Source organism: Gopherus evgoodei, chromosome 4 (assembly GCF_007399415.2).
Source record: "Gopherus evgoodei ecotype Sinaloan lineage chromosome 4, rGopEvg1_v1.p, whole genome shotgun sequence".
Classification (NCBI taxonomy): domain Eukaryota; kingdom Metazoa; phylum Chordata; order Testudines; family Testudinidae; genus Gopherus; species Gopherus evgoodei.
This window is the reverse complement of record NC_044325.1, coordinates 63,754,321-63,768,546: the sequence shown is the minus strand read 5'-3', so window position 1 is coordinate 63,768,546 and position 14,226 is coordinate 63,754,321. Positions and strand designations below refer to the sequence as shown.

General features: G+C 46.9%; 1 protein-coding gene across 1 annotated transcript in view; it reads right to left on the bottom strand.

Annotated features, from left to right (window-relative positions):
• Positions 1-13,702, bottom strand: part of SPINT1 (serine peptidase inhibitor, Kunitz type 1) — a 29,914-nt gene extending 16,212 nt beyond the window's left edge. The window contains exons 1-2 of the mRNA XM_030559492.1: positions 13,250-13,702; positions 12,575-13,054 (exon numbers count right to left, since the gene is read on the bottom strand). Of these exons, the coding sequence (XP_030415352.1) occupies positions 12,575-13,010 (436 nt within the window). The 5' untranslated portion in view covers positions 13,011-13,054; positions 13,250-13,702. The remainder of the gene's footprint in view (positions 1-12,574; positions 13,055-13,249) is intronic.
• Positions 13,703-14,226: the final 524 nt, after the last annotated feature.

Genomic DNA, 14,226 nt, shown 5'->3' with positions numbered 1-14,226 from the left:
CAGGAGTTTGAGGAACCTCTCCCTGTCTCCAAGTGCTGCTGCTGGAGAGGAGGGGAGGAGAATGAGACTGTCCTTCCTGGGGCCCTGGGGCCTGTTGGGACTCCTGTGCCGCCTCCCGCCTAGGGTCCCAAGCAAGCGTATGAAAAAGTGTCTCTGTGTAGGCAAGTGTGTGCATGAATGCATTGTATGTGTACGACTGTCTTTGCGTAGGGAGGGGTGTGTATTGTATACCTGTGTGAATGAAATTTGCAGCCTAACTCTGACTTTTATTCCTTTTGCTGGCTTGCACACAGAAAGATTGATGTTATGAAATGAATACACACGTTTTATGTCAAGTTTTTAAAAGAGAAGGGAACTCTAAAAGAAACGTATTATTTCTTAAAAAGTGAATGTTGTTGACTAGTAATTGCGATGAGCCAACGTATCGGACATTTCTCCCCATCTTTGTCTAGCTACACTATAAACTCTTTGTTGCAGACTCTCTCTTTTTATGTGTATGTCCAGCACCTACCACCCTGGAGCCTTGATCTTAGTTGAGGCCTCTAGGCACTAAACAACAATTGTAATACTAAATAATGTGGAAGTATATTTGTTAGTGCATGTTAGATGCATACAAAAGAATACACGGTGTATCTGCATGTAGGTGTGGGAGTCCATTTCTACAGATTTCATTTTATAGATATATGGACAGGTGTGCATTTCTGTGGTGGTGCTCTATGGATTTGTATTTGGGTTTCAGGAGTGGGCCATTAATAGACCCATTGCAGCTGTACAGGGTTGCCAAGTGTCCGGTTTTTGACCAGAATGTCCAGGCAAAAAGGGACCCTGGCGGCTCTGGCTGACATCACTGACCAGACCATTAAAAGTCCAGTCAGTGGCACAGCGGGGGCCCAGGGCTATGGCAGGTTCCATGCCTACCCTAGCTCCATGCAACTCCTGGAAGCAGCCACCTGCTACCTGTGTCCCCTAGGCACATGGGTGGCCAGGGAGGCTCCATGCGCTGCCCGCACCCTAAGTGCCAGCTAAGCAGCTCCCATTGTCTGGGAACCGCAACCAATGGGAGCTGCAGAGGCAGTGCCTGCAGATGTGAGGGCAGCACACAGAGCCTTACTGGCCACTCATGTGTCTAGAGGCTGCAGGGACCTGGGAGCCACTTCCCGGGAGATGCAGTAAGCACCTCCTGGACCCCACACCCCAAACCCTCTCCCACACCCCAAACCCCCTATCTCAGCCCTGAGCCCCCTCCTGCACCCCAAATCCCTCATTCCCCACCCCACAGCCCTCACCTCCAGCTGGAGCCCACACACCCTCCCACACTCCAAACTCCTTGGCCCCAGCTTGGAGACCCCTCCTGCCCCCAAACCCCTCATCCTTGGCCCCACCTCAGATCCTGCACCCCCAGCCAGAGCCCTCACTCCTTCCCAAACTCCTACCCAAGCCTGGTGAAAGTGATGGAGTGTGGTAGAGCGCGAGCGACAGAGGGAGGGGGGATGGAACAAGCAGGGATGGGGCCTTGGGGAAGGGGCAGGGCAGGGGTGTTCGGTTTTGTGTGATTAGAAAGTTGGCAGCCCTAAGATCAGCAGGAGGTGACATATCTCCAAAATATTCCCTTCAGGCAGAACACAACAAAGGCCAAGCTTCCTGCCTGGCCATTTGTGTATCAGATGCCTCATTATGTATTTGCATACAGAGTCACAGACAAAAGTAGAGGAAGTCTACATGACTAAACAGTTTATCGCTACAGACAAAGGATTGTTCTGGTCTATCAAGTGCAAAGCCACAGACTGCGTCCTTCACCAAGGAGTAGGGTGGCCAACTTTCTAATTTGTGAAAAGTGGACACTAAGCACTGGAACCTCCCCCACCCCATCCCGCCTCTCCCCCTTCAGGCCCTCTCCCTGCTCTGCCTCTCCCCCCATCACTCACTGCTCTCTCCACCTCCCTCCCTCCACCAACTGAGCAGGGCTCTAGGGGTGGAGGGGTGACCAGGGCAGAATGTTCAAGGGCAAAGTCACATTCTAGGGTGTGTGACTCCGGCAGGAAGAGCCATGATCCAGAGGTTGGGGGAGGGGGTGACTGGGGCAGGATGGGGGCAGCACTCCAGAGGTGAAGCACAAAGGAGGCTGAGAGAGGGGTCAGGGCACTGAGCCCAGCCACCAGCCCCACTCCTCAAACATCACACACTCCAGGATCCCTCTTCCTGGGCGCTGGCCATGGGTACCTCTCTTTGCTGGAGCCAGGCAGTTCCTGAGAGCTTCTCCAACTCCAGCAGCAGCTGCTCTTCCCACTCTCCCAATGGTAGAGCAGAAGCTGACTGTGGACGGTTACTGAGGTAACCAGACTTTTGGTGTCTGGTCAGTACTACTGTCAGGTCCCTTTTCGACCAGACTTTCTGATCAAAAACAAGACACCTGGCAACCTGACCACAGAGGCAAGATGACAGCATGCTTGTCTCATGAAAGAAGGGACATAGCCTGCCTGGCTATAAAGTGCTGCAAGCATTTTGGGTGAGCAATATTTGGTTTGCTAGACTTGATTTCACTGTAAACATCCAAGTGCTGTGTATTCAGCAGAGCGATACTTTGTGGTGGAACTGATAAGCTGGGGTTTACTGTCTTTGGAAGCAGTGAATCTGTGACTGCTGGGAGGGATGGAATGTGCTACTCGCTAACCTATCAAGTGACAGCAGGGCCTGTGAGGCCTAGGGGGGAGTGCTTGTATTGCCTGTGAAGGTGAGGCACTGACCCACAGCAGACACAGACAAGGCATCCTCATGCTAAGGGCAGGTGGTACCAAGGTACCCCACAAGGCTGGGTATCCCTGGGAAGTGTCTCACCCAGGTTGTAGCAATTTCATCTAGACCAGTGTTTCTCAAAGTGGTGGTCCACGGACCGCGGTTCGTGAGCCAACAGCTCCTGGTCCACGGTGAGTTTCCTCATAAGAGTGTCGAATAGGATAATAATATGGCACCGGTCCCTGGCACATTGGAAAAAAAATTGCTGGTCCCCCACATCAGATAGCTTGAGAAGCACTGATCTATGCTACATTTCCCTAGTTTGCTTATGAGAACATCATGTGGGACTGCATCAAAAGCCTTCCTTAAAAAAAAAAAAAAAAAAATCAAGATATAGCACATCTACTGTATTGTGTCCAGTTCTGGGTGCCACATTTCAGGAAAGATGTGGACAAACCGAAGAAAGTCCAGAGAAGAGCAACACAAATAATTAACGGTCTAGAAGACGTGACCTATGAGGGAAGATTGAAAAAAAATTGGGTTTGTTTAGTCTGGAAAAGAGAAAACTGAGGGGGGACATGATAACAGTTTTCAAGTACATAAAAGGATGTTACAAGGAGTAGGGAGAAAATTTGTTCTTCTTAACCTCTGAGGATAGGACAAGAAGCCATAGGCTTAAATTGCAGCAAGGGCAGTCTAGGTTGGACACTAGGAAAAACTTCCTAACTGTCAGAGTGGTTAAGCACTGGAATAAATTGCCTAGGGAGACTGTGGAATCTCCATCATTGGGGATTTTTAAGAGCAAGTTGGACAAACCCCTGTCAGGGATGGTATAGATAATATTTAGTCCTGCCTTGAATGCAGGGGACTGGACTAGATGACCTCTAGAGGTCCCTTCCAGTTCTATGATTCTACTGCTTCTCCTCTATCCACTAGGCCAGTAGCCCTGCCAAAGATGGAAATTAGGTTGGTTTGGCATGATCTGTTCTTGACAATTCCATGTTGGTTACTATTTAGCACCCTATTATCCTCTAGGTGCCTCCAAATTGATTGTATATTATTAAATAGTATTGGGCTGAGAACTGGTACTTGTGGGAATCACCAGAAACACTCCCACTGGTTGATGATTCCCCATTAACAAGTCATATGTAAAATATATTGGACTCTCAGCTAGACTGAACAAAGGTAGCTGAGATGAATATATTTGTATCATAAGGCAAAAAGATTTTTGAGTCATTAGCCAGGGCAGGGATGGTATCAAAAGCTGGGAATGGGCGACAGGGGATGGATCACTTGATGATTACCTGTTCTGTTCATTCCCTCTGGGGCATCTAGCATTGGCCACTGTCGGAAGACAAGATACTGGGTTAGATGGATCTTTGGCCTGATCCAGTATGGCCATTCTTATGTTCATATTGTGGGAGTGCACCAGGGTCCTTCTGTGCTGGCAGGAGACACAGCTACCTACAGAACTTTACACTGGGCTCCATACAGAAGAGCCGAGTCTTTCCAACTGAACAATTTAGTTTATTCTAGCAACTATCATTCCCCCAGAGACATGAAGTCTGTCAAGGAACAGATAATGGTGCATGGAGGTGCACAGCCACTTCAACAGCACAGGTCCCCATGTACAATAAGAACTGGCATTTCATTTGCAAGCTGTACACAAAACAGCAGCACCGCGTACCCCACACTTAAAGCTACTGAATAAGAAGCATATCGCTACCAGTCCTCCCATGCACACTGTATGAATTGGACACACTTATTTTGAAGACTACTTCCCACCCCTCCCCTGTCAACATAAAGGTCTGGTTGATACCATGACACCTCTATCAGTAAGCATTGGGATAGAATCATAGACTTGAAGGTCAGAAGAGACCATTATGATCATCTAGTCTGACCTCCTGCACAATGCAGGCCACAGAATCTCACCCACCCACTCCTATATCAAACTTGTGTTTGAGCCATTGAAGTCCTCAAATCATGGTTGAAAGACTTCAAGGTGCAGAGAATCTTCCAGCAAGTGACCCATGCCCCACGCTGCAGAGGAAGACGAAAAACCCCCAGGGCTTCTGCCAATCTGCCCTGGAGGAAAATTCCTTCCCGACCCCAAATATGGCGATCAGCTAAACCCTGAGCGTGTGGGCAAGACTCACTAGCCAGATACCCAGGAAAGAATTCTCTGTAGTAACTCAGATCCCACCCCATCTAACATCCCATCACAGACCATTGAGCATATTTACTGCTAGTAGTCAAAGACGAATGAGTTGCCTACAGGACCACATCCATGCCAACGGGCTATGAACTTGCAACAAGTCAAGATATTTTCAGCTGGCATTTCTACATGTTTCCACAATTAATGAGAGTCTTAAATGACCTCCGGAAAAGCATGTGCTGCTACTTATAAACCAGCCAGGTTAAGGGCACCCTGTGTAGTGCCCAGACACCCAAAGTGTAGCACTGAGGCCAGGTACTGAACTCCCGCCACACGAACAGAAAAGCCCTAAACACATTGGAAATGCTGTGGGGCTATTTCACAGGCTGAGGCTGGGGCAGGCAGGAGGCTGCACGAGGAGATCTCCCCTTGAGAGAAGAGGCATGTTAGCATGGCAAAGGCACTGCAGGGAGATCTGTCATTCTGCGGATCAAAGGCCTGAGTAGGGACAGACAGGAGGCTCCAGCTGCTATGTGATGAGTTGTCAGGGTTTGGTTTGTTTGCAGGGTGAGGAGGAAGGATTCATTTTCCCTGCACAGCCATTTGGGCTTTGCATTTGCCAGGGATCACATGGCTTCCAAGAAATCTAATGAAGGCCATTCACATGCCAAATATTTCACTGCTGATCAGTTCAGCACTTATCTCTCTCTCCCCCGAGATTCTGGGCAGAGCAGCAGCATTTTCTCCTCTTTGGGTCACCCTGACTAACAGGTCAGTTCAGTTCTAGATTCCATCTCAAGGATTCAGTAAGTCCCTCCATCACCATCCCCATTGAAAAAAAAAGGCCAATCACTTGCACACAAGCAAAGTCTCTAACAAGGAGAGGAGGAATTTTACCAAACATTCAGAGTCTGGTTTTCAGAGTGCTGAGAATCCTCTTCCTTCATCCATGGACCTTAACTGGATTTGTGACTACTCAACATCTTCAGAAACACAAAAAACGAGTTTATTTTTTTATTTAGAGAGCACCCTTAATGTCAACCCAGGTCATTCAAGTAGGAACTGGTTCTAACTGGCACTCCTACAAGCTGTAACATTCTTCACCTGCAGCTAGGTGAAATTCTCTTACCTCTAGAATTTGTATTTGTTTTGAAATCATTATCCAGCTCATCTTTACAACCAAATGTTCCCTGGACTCGGACAAACCCCAACAACAGGATGTGGGTTTTGGAAGGTAATTTTCCTGGATTTCAATAACTCGGTCCTGGGATAGGGGTTGTTATAAAATTGGATGGGTGGGGTTCTGTGGCCTGCCTTGTGCAGGAGGTCAGACTAGATGATCAGATTGGTCCCTTCTGACCTATGAGTCTATGAGTCTATGTGAACCCATCAGCAAACAGAACTCCACAAAGTTAAGAGAACTTGATATTTACATCTTCAAAAAGTCTCCATTAAAAAGGAAAAGAGCCTGGATTTTAGTGCTCTTTTGAGTATAGAAAGTTTCAGTAAAATGTACATAAACAAGGTGATTAAAATGTTGTCAACTTTCATGATTTTATGAGTCTCATGATATCTGATGTTTTTCCAAAAGGTCCAGCCTCATGAAGCCATGCAGTTATGTGAGAATCTCAGCTTTCATTAAAATAATAATAAGCCAGTCTCATGATTTCTGGAAGTGAGAGACTGTCAATACTGAGATTATAAAGCAGTATTTAAAGAGATACCTGAAAACAATTTGAAATCTGTACTGATCAGAATTAGGAAGTTTTTCCACTAGAAAATCTTAAAAAGGAGTCAAAAGCCACCCAAACAAACATGCTGAAAAACAGACTAGCAAGGTAGTTTTATACACATAACCACGCAGAGACTAACAACTAAGTTGTGTACCACTGCTAAACAAACACTCCCCATACAAAGTACACTGATCTTTCATCATTTCCCCAAGGAAGGTACTCAGAAGCAAATAATTTCCTGAGAGTGTTTATTCAGCCTCCCCCATTAATACAGTAATTCTCTTTTCATAGTAAAACTCCAGCGTCATGAATGGAAACATTGAGGTTGCCAGGTAGACTGGAGTTGAATTTCTGTAAGGAAAAAACATGCTTCTGAAGGAGATGGGGGAATACAAATCAAAATGGGTGGGAGAGGGAAAATGAAATATTTTCTTGTTTGGGAGCAATCTCTTAGGAATACCTCCTATTGACCATATCAGAGATGAAACAGAGTTATTATAAAAAGCACATAATTAATAGAGAACGATCCTCACTATAGAAGTATTATAAAAGGTTGATTTAAAAGTTCTGAAGAAACGTTATTACTGAATGAGACCCAATTAAGGATTTTTCCGTAAGAGTTTTTAAAAGAGTGCTCACTGCAGTTCAAGTCAATCTCATTATAACCATGGGGGCAACTCAACAGGACTCTCAGTACTTCTGCCTTGTTCACTCCAGCTGAAGTGTTTCTCAAGGGTCACTGCTTTAGAAGAAAGCAGCTTGCCACACCACTCAGGGTTTGTAAGAGGCAAACATTATTTCCTTGAAGCTTAGAGAGGATTCCCAGGGGAAGGTTCTTCTGCTGATCTTTGTTTTTGCTGGTTTCATTAATTTGGGATCAATTTGCTAGCGTGGTTTGAGTCTTAAAACACGCAGGACCTCAGTCAGATTCACTGCTTCCAGCATGGTCAGTCAACAGTGACCATGCGCGTGTGCGTAGAGGTCAATCATCTGTGTACTGCACCTTTAATTATAGAGCAGCCGCCCCACCTGATGCAGGGGCACTTTCAGCTGGAAAAAAAAAATGCCTTAGGCAACAAGCTTAATGAGCAGTCTGGCTTGTAGAAGCCATCAGACTCCAGTACGGGAGCATGATGTATCTCAAATAAGGTTATTCACTAGAAGCAGAAGAGAGGGCCCTGTTAGATAGGCATAGCTGTGCTGTATTTATTACAAAATGGAAGCTAGTCCAGAGCATCTGGGCTGGGTGTCAGCTCAGAGAAGTAGCCTGCAGTTTGGATACATAGCTGAACCTTGAATCTGCAAATCTCGGTTGGAAATTTGGTGAGAACAGGCATTTCCAGAGTCCTGCAGGTTAACAGTCATGAGCCACAAACTGGAAGCATATCAAGTGTAACCAAGTATTTCACAATATTAACAAAAGATTCAGTTCTAGAAATGGGCTAAGGTTCAGGGAAGTTATTTTCCACTCCCAAACTGGTTTGCCTAGATCCAGAATAAACCTATGTAGTAGTTATTTAAACTTTCCATGCTATTATTGCCAGTAAAACTCACAGTGAGCCCTGCCTTGAGAGCCAGAGAGAAACCTTAGAACAAAGTTTGTGCTTGAAATGGCAGAGAAACACATGCTGTGCCTTCAAGGATAATAGTATGACCAGAGACTCAGGAGAACAGTATTCCCGTGTGTCAGAGGGAGCAGATGATGATTGTTGCCTTGATAGGGGACCTGCTTAAACCAGAGCATCCCCCTAGCACAGTGAAAACACTCTTAGATGAGACCCCAAAGTTATATTTTAGACTCAGTGTTACCAATGCTTGCAATTTTATCCTGAGTTTCATGATTTTGGGGGCTTTTATTCTAAAAGCCCCAGCTGCTGGAATCACAAGATGGCAGGAGAAATGCAGCTTTCATTTTGAAAAGTTTCTCGCCTTCATTATTGTAAGGGGGTGGGGGGAAGACTAGAAAAACATAACCCAAATGCTTAGTAAAGGCTCAGAATCCAGAAGAAAAAGAGACCCCAAAATATGTTTTAAATATCTCATGATTTTTACATCAGTCTCCCGATTTTATTAGGGCCTGACTCATGATTTTCAAATGTTTGGGGGTTGGCAATAGTGTGTAGTCTCAAGCAGTGCTGCATCCTAGAGCTTTAGCACGATAACTGTAGTACAACTTGTGAAGACTGTATGGTCCGTCTAGTCCCTACTGCAAGACTAAACCAGAAATGTCAGTATTATTTAGAGTTGCCAACTTTCTAATAGCACAAAACTGAACACCCCCACCTCTTCTCCAAGGCCCCATCCCCACTCACTCCATTCCTCCTCCCACCGTTGCTCACTCTCCCCACCCTCACTCAGTTTCACTGGGCTGGGGCAGGGGGTGAGGGCTCTGGCTGGGGGTGCAGGCTCTGGGGTGGGGCCAGCGATAAGGAGTCTGGGGTACAGAAGGGTGCTCTGGGCTGCTGCCGAGGGGTTCAGAGGGCAGGAGCAGACTCAGGGCTTGGGCAGGAGCTGTGGGCTCTGGGGTGGGGATGAGGGGCTCGGGGTGCAGGAAGGGGTTCAGAGCAGGGGCTGGGGGTTGGATGCAGGAGGGGTGCAGGCTCAAGGAAGGGGCTCCAGGCTGGGGTGCAGGCTCTGGGAGGGAGTTAAGGTGCGGGGGAGGGCTCAGAGCTGGGGCAGGGGGTTGGGGTGCAAGAGAGGGCTCAGGACAGGAGTTAGGGTGTGGGATGGGGTTCCAACCTGGGGAAAGAGATTGGGGTGCGGGAGGGAGATCAGGGCACGGTCTCCAGAAGGGCGGTACTTACCTCTGGCAGCTCTGAGTCGGTGGCATAGCTGGGCTATGGCAGGCTCCCTGCCTCCCCTGGCTCCGTGCAGCTCCCGGAAGCAGCTGGCACATCCCTGCAGCCCCCAGGTGGAGGGGCCAGGGTGCTCTGCACGCTGCCCGTGTCCACGCTACCCCCACAGCTCCCATTGGCCACAGAGCTCCCATGGAGCTCCAAGGGGTGGGAGGTGCAGTGCACAGAGCTTCCCTGATTACCCCTGCACCTACGAGCCAGACATGCTTCCAGGAGCTGCATGGAGCCTGCCTTAGCCCCACTGTGCCGCCAATCGGACTTTTAACAGCCCGGTCAGCGGTGCTGACTGGATCCAGCAGGGTCTCTTTTCAACCAAGGGTTCCTATCGAAAACCGGACACCCTAATATTATTATTATTATCATCATCATTATAATAAGTAGTAATACTATGATAGCTTCCCCAAAAGATCTTAAAGTAAAAATGACTAATTTCCTTTTCAGCGCCAGCAAGGTGCAGCCATTGCCTAGAGGCAATCTGCTATCCTGGAAATACACCTTTGCAAACTTGCTCCTCTCTCCTATACAGCGGAAGTGATGCACTCACCTCTCCTGCTAAAACAAGCCCTTTAGTCTATGCTGAATTCCTCTTCCGCTGACCTAGTTATGTCATCATACTGTGGAATATTTTTTGGCTCTGAACCAAAAGTTCTAGACTGTCCAAACAATCCTACTGTAAACTAGGGACCATCTAATATAGTTTGATTGGTCAGCCTTTATTTTTCACCCCTCTTCTCAGGCTTGGAATGTTTGTCAGTAATCATCCTGTGTCTCTTCTCAGCAACTCTTCTGTTTCACATAAGGTAAACTGCAAAGGTTTTGCTGCAAGTTAAGAACTTGTTTAAGACGAGGAAAACATGCTTTCCATGCAAAAGTGTAATCAGCATTGTAGTTTAACAAAGTTGTCTCGCTAAGATGCTAAGAAAATAGGAATTGCAAACTTCCTGGTTTCTGTGCTTTGGTATGCTATCACAAGTACCCTACAAGAAGGAAATGAAGACAGGAGATGTTGGATGGAATGAGTCTTTCCAACATCCATGTGGTATAAATCCAGCATGGGACAGGAACTGAACACCCTATTAAGCAGGTTTTGGGTGGCATTCCCAACAGAACCTTTCAATGATTTTCTCTCCTCTGATTAGTCTTCTTAGTACTTGCTGTGGCACTGGAGAGATCCCAGAATGCATTGTTCTGTGACTTCTGAACTACCATAGAGTGAGGCTTCTGGCATTGCTTATTTTGGGATAAATTTGTTGAACCAACGAGACTTAAGTGCAGAAGGAAAGAGGATAGAACAGGGGTAGGTAACCTGCGGCAAGCGAACTGATTTTCTGTGGCACTCACACTGCCCAGGTCCTGGTCACTGGTCCAGGGGGCTCTGTATTTAAATTTAATTTTAAATGAAGCTTCTTAAAACATTTTAAAAACCGTATTTACTTTACATACAACAACAGTTTAGTTATATATTATAGACTTGTAGAAAGAGACCTTCTAAAAACATTAAAATATATTACTGGCATGTGAAACCTGAAATTAGATTGAATAAATGAAGCCACTTCTGAAAGGTTGCCGACCCCTGGGATAGAACATAACATTTTAATCTTAACTAACTTTTATGTCTGTGCCCAACACCTTGGTTTGTAGGATATCGGTTACAGAGTAACGGGTTTAATTCATCTTTGTTTTTGAGAAGGAGAACCTCAGTCTACAATCAAGGCATAGGAGAGATCCAGCAGAGATGAACAAGAGACATATTAGAATGAGAAGAGATGCACATCCTAGCAATGGTGTGAGAGAAGCTGTGAGAGGCAGTAACGTTCAAGGCTCAGCATGAGAGGATTACTAGGAGTTGTTTGGGTAGCTACACTCCCTTGAACTCCCTCCTCTGTGTTGTCTACTATAAATAACAGAACTAATCAATTCCACATTTCCCTGCTCTTGAATTTATGTTTTCAGCACATGGGGTCTTTTTGGTACTCTAATAACTTCCCATAGAAATCATGGCATCAGAGACCTCTCATCTCACCCAGGAGAGCCTATGACTACCTGCCCATACACCTGCCACACTGGTGTCCTTAGAAGCTGGCATTCTTACTATAACACTCCTCCAACTCACAGCTGTTTTGGGAGGGGAGAAAAAGAAGATCAGCATATTCAAATAACCTCAGAACAGCCTCTTGTAACCTACCAACATGTTGGGTCCAAACCACATAGATTCAAAAAGCCAGTAGTGACCAGAGACCTGATCCAACTAAAAAACAGGCTCCAATACTGCAAGACGTTTCAGGAGGTGACGAGGAGAAAAGTTAGTGCCAGACCCATAACTATATATCTTAATACTTTGCATGTTTACAGTACCTTTCAGCCAGATATTTCAAAATGCTTTACAAGAGGTCAACTACAGGTGATTTTACTTTCTGAAAGTGCTTCCCATCCAGTGCCTACACACAGATGCAACCTTTATGAAGTTTTCACTTAAATAGTTATGATCCAAAAATCCAAATAAAAGACTCCCTGAAACCCATTAAAAAAACTCAAGTTCTCACATCCAACCTATCCAAATACTAATTCATTCCTGCCCACAAGAAACCAAAAGCCTAGCAAAACAAAGGCCTTGCCACCCAAGCGGATCCAGACCTTGGCACACTAAGAGGGGAAGTGAATTCCATACCTGAGAACCCCCTCACTGCCTCCATCCCCTTCACAATTCAGCTATTAGTGAGCCATGGCTAAAAACGTTACAATATTTAGGTTGAACGTGATTTCAAGTTTCTATTCTAAATGTCTTGTGGGAATCTTACTCTATTTTTGTACTACACCAAGACCATTTTTGGCACTCAGTTAATTATTAAGCCCCTTCAGAGAAGTACTGTATTACCCCATTTCTCCTCCTGGGTAAACTGAGGCACGGAGTTTTTAAGACATCCGACTGACGTTGAGGAGTGGACGAGCGGCAGAACCTTAACTCTCAGACGCTTACTCCAACTATTTGAAAACGCAGCCAGCTCGTTTACAACGGAAGGGGGAGAAGAGGACCCAGGCGGATTGAAATGAACACACCCAACCGTGACTTCAATCACACGCCTATTGTGTCTGCTCACCACCATGTCCTTGCTCCCGCACGTTCACGTAGGCATCGTACACGTCCCTCTTGACGTAGTTGAGAAAGCCCATCTTCCTGGCAAACTTGCAGACAAAAGCTTGTTCGTAGAGGCAATCGAAGAGGAAGCAGGATTGGATGCTGTCTTCCCCCCCGTCTGGGGTCTGCTCCACCAGGGCCAGGTTGCAGGCAGGCCTCTTGCAGCAAGCCCGCACGCAGTCCTTGCCCCGATGAACCGGGGGGGAGGGCAGGAAGGTGGCCCCATTCTGCACCGAGGCATCAGTGTCCAGCACGAACTCAGGCATCCCTGCAGTGAAATGGGCCAGGCAGGTTTCGCCAAAGGACGCTTCCTCCTCTCCTCTCTCCTGACCCAGAACGGCAGCCGTCAGCAGCTGGATCAGGAGGCCAGCCTGGAGCAGGGCTCTGCCGCTGGCCATCTTAACTCCGGTCTTTTCTCGCCGTCTCCCAAGCTCTGGTCTTCCTGGGTGGGGCGGGAAGAGCGGAGGTGAGAGAAGACAAGTTAAAAGGCTGACAAAGTAACCGTTGCCCTGGCTGGCTCTTTAAGACACACTCGGAGGGAAGGCGAGGGGTCATATTTCAGCCCCCTCCCCCGGTTTTCCGTCCCTTAGGGCCCCATTTAAACTTAGTAGCGAAGCATCACGAATATAAAACCTACCTTGCCAAGCGCGGCGGACCCGGATGTTCTGCTCCGACACTAGGTTCCAGGTGGAGGTGTGACGCTTCCGGGTTCTTCTTTGTTGAGGACAGCCCAGTCCTCTCCTGCTTGGTAGCTGAGATAGGGGCCTCCAGCCCAGGTTCCTACAGCTTTTGTCTAACTTTCCCCCCCACCCCCAGTAGCTACTCCGTGTGCCTAGTCTCTGTTTTTCCCTCCACCACCTTAGAGTTTCAGGTGAAACTGACTCAGAGCCTAGCAGTGTAGGGTGTTTCCCTTTCCTCTGAGCACATCCACCTTTAACCCCTTCTCTGCCTGCACCTTAGGTGTGCCCTTCAGGACCAGACAGGCAGGAAGAGACAAAAGAGGAGATGCGGGGCAGGAAGTGAAACCCAACTCCTTGAGAGGGAAGAAAAATCAAGTCACTCCCCTCTATACCTGACTAACTAGACAAGAAGGAGGAGTAAGGGAGAGAAGAGGCTGCTAAGATTCTTTCACTTCTTCAAAGGAGGAGGAATCTGCTGAGCAAAAAGTAACAGATTGCACACTCCCAGTGAGAGACATGCATGGTGAGAAGACTTCCAAGTAGCCTGCGCTGTTCTCCTCCTGATTCTTACAGGGGTAGAAGACCACCTTGAGATGGGGGAGAAGACAGTAGTGATGCAGTTCCATTTCCCTCCCCAGGAACCATGATTATCATTTGCCACTTGCTGTAAAGCAAGTGGTGTGCCTGTGTATGTGTTATTTCCTGCCTGCTAGAAGTCTCTATTAGATTGTAAACTCAACTGTCTTTATGTGTGTGTCCTACAGCAGTGGTTCTCAACCCTTCCAGACTATTGTACCCCTTTCAAGAGTCTGATTTGTCTTGCATACCCCCAAGTTTCACCTCAATTAAAAACTACTTGCTTACAAAACTGGACATAAAAATACAAAAGTGTCACAGCACATTACTGAAAAATTGCTTACTCTCTCAATTTTAC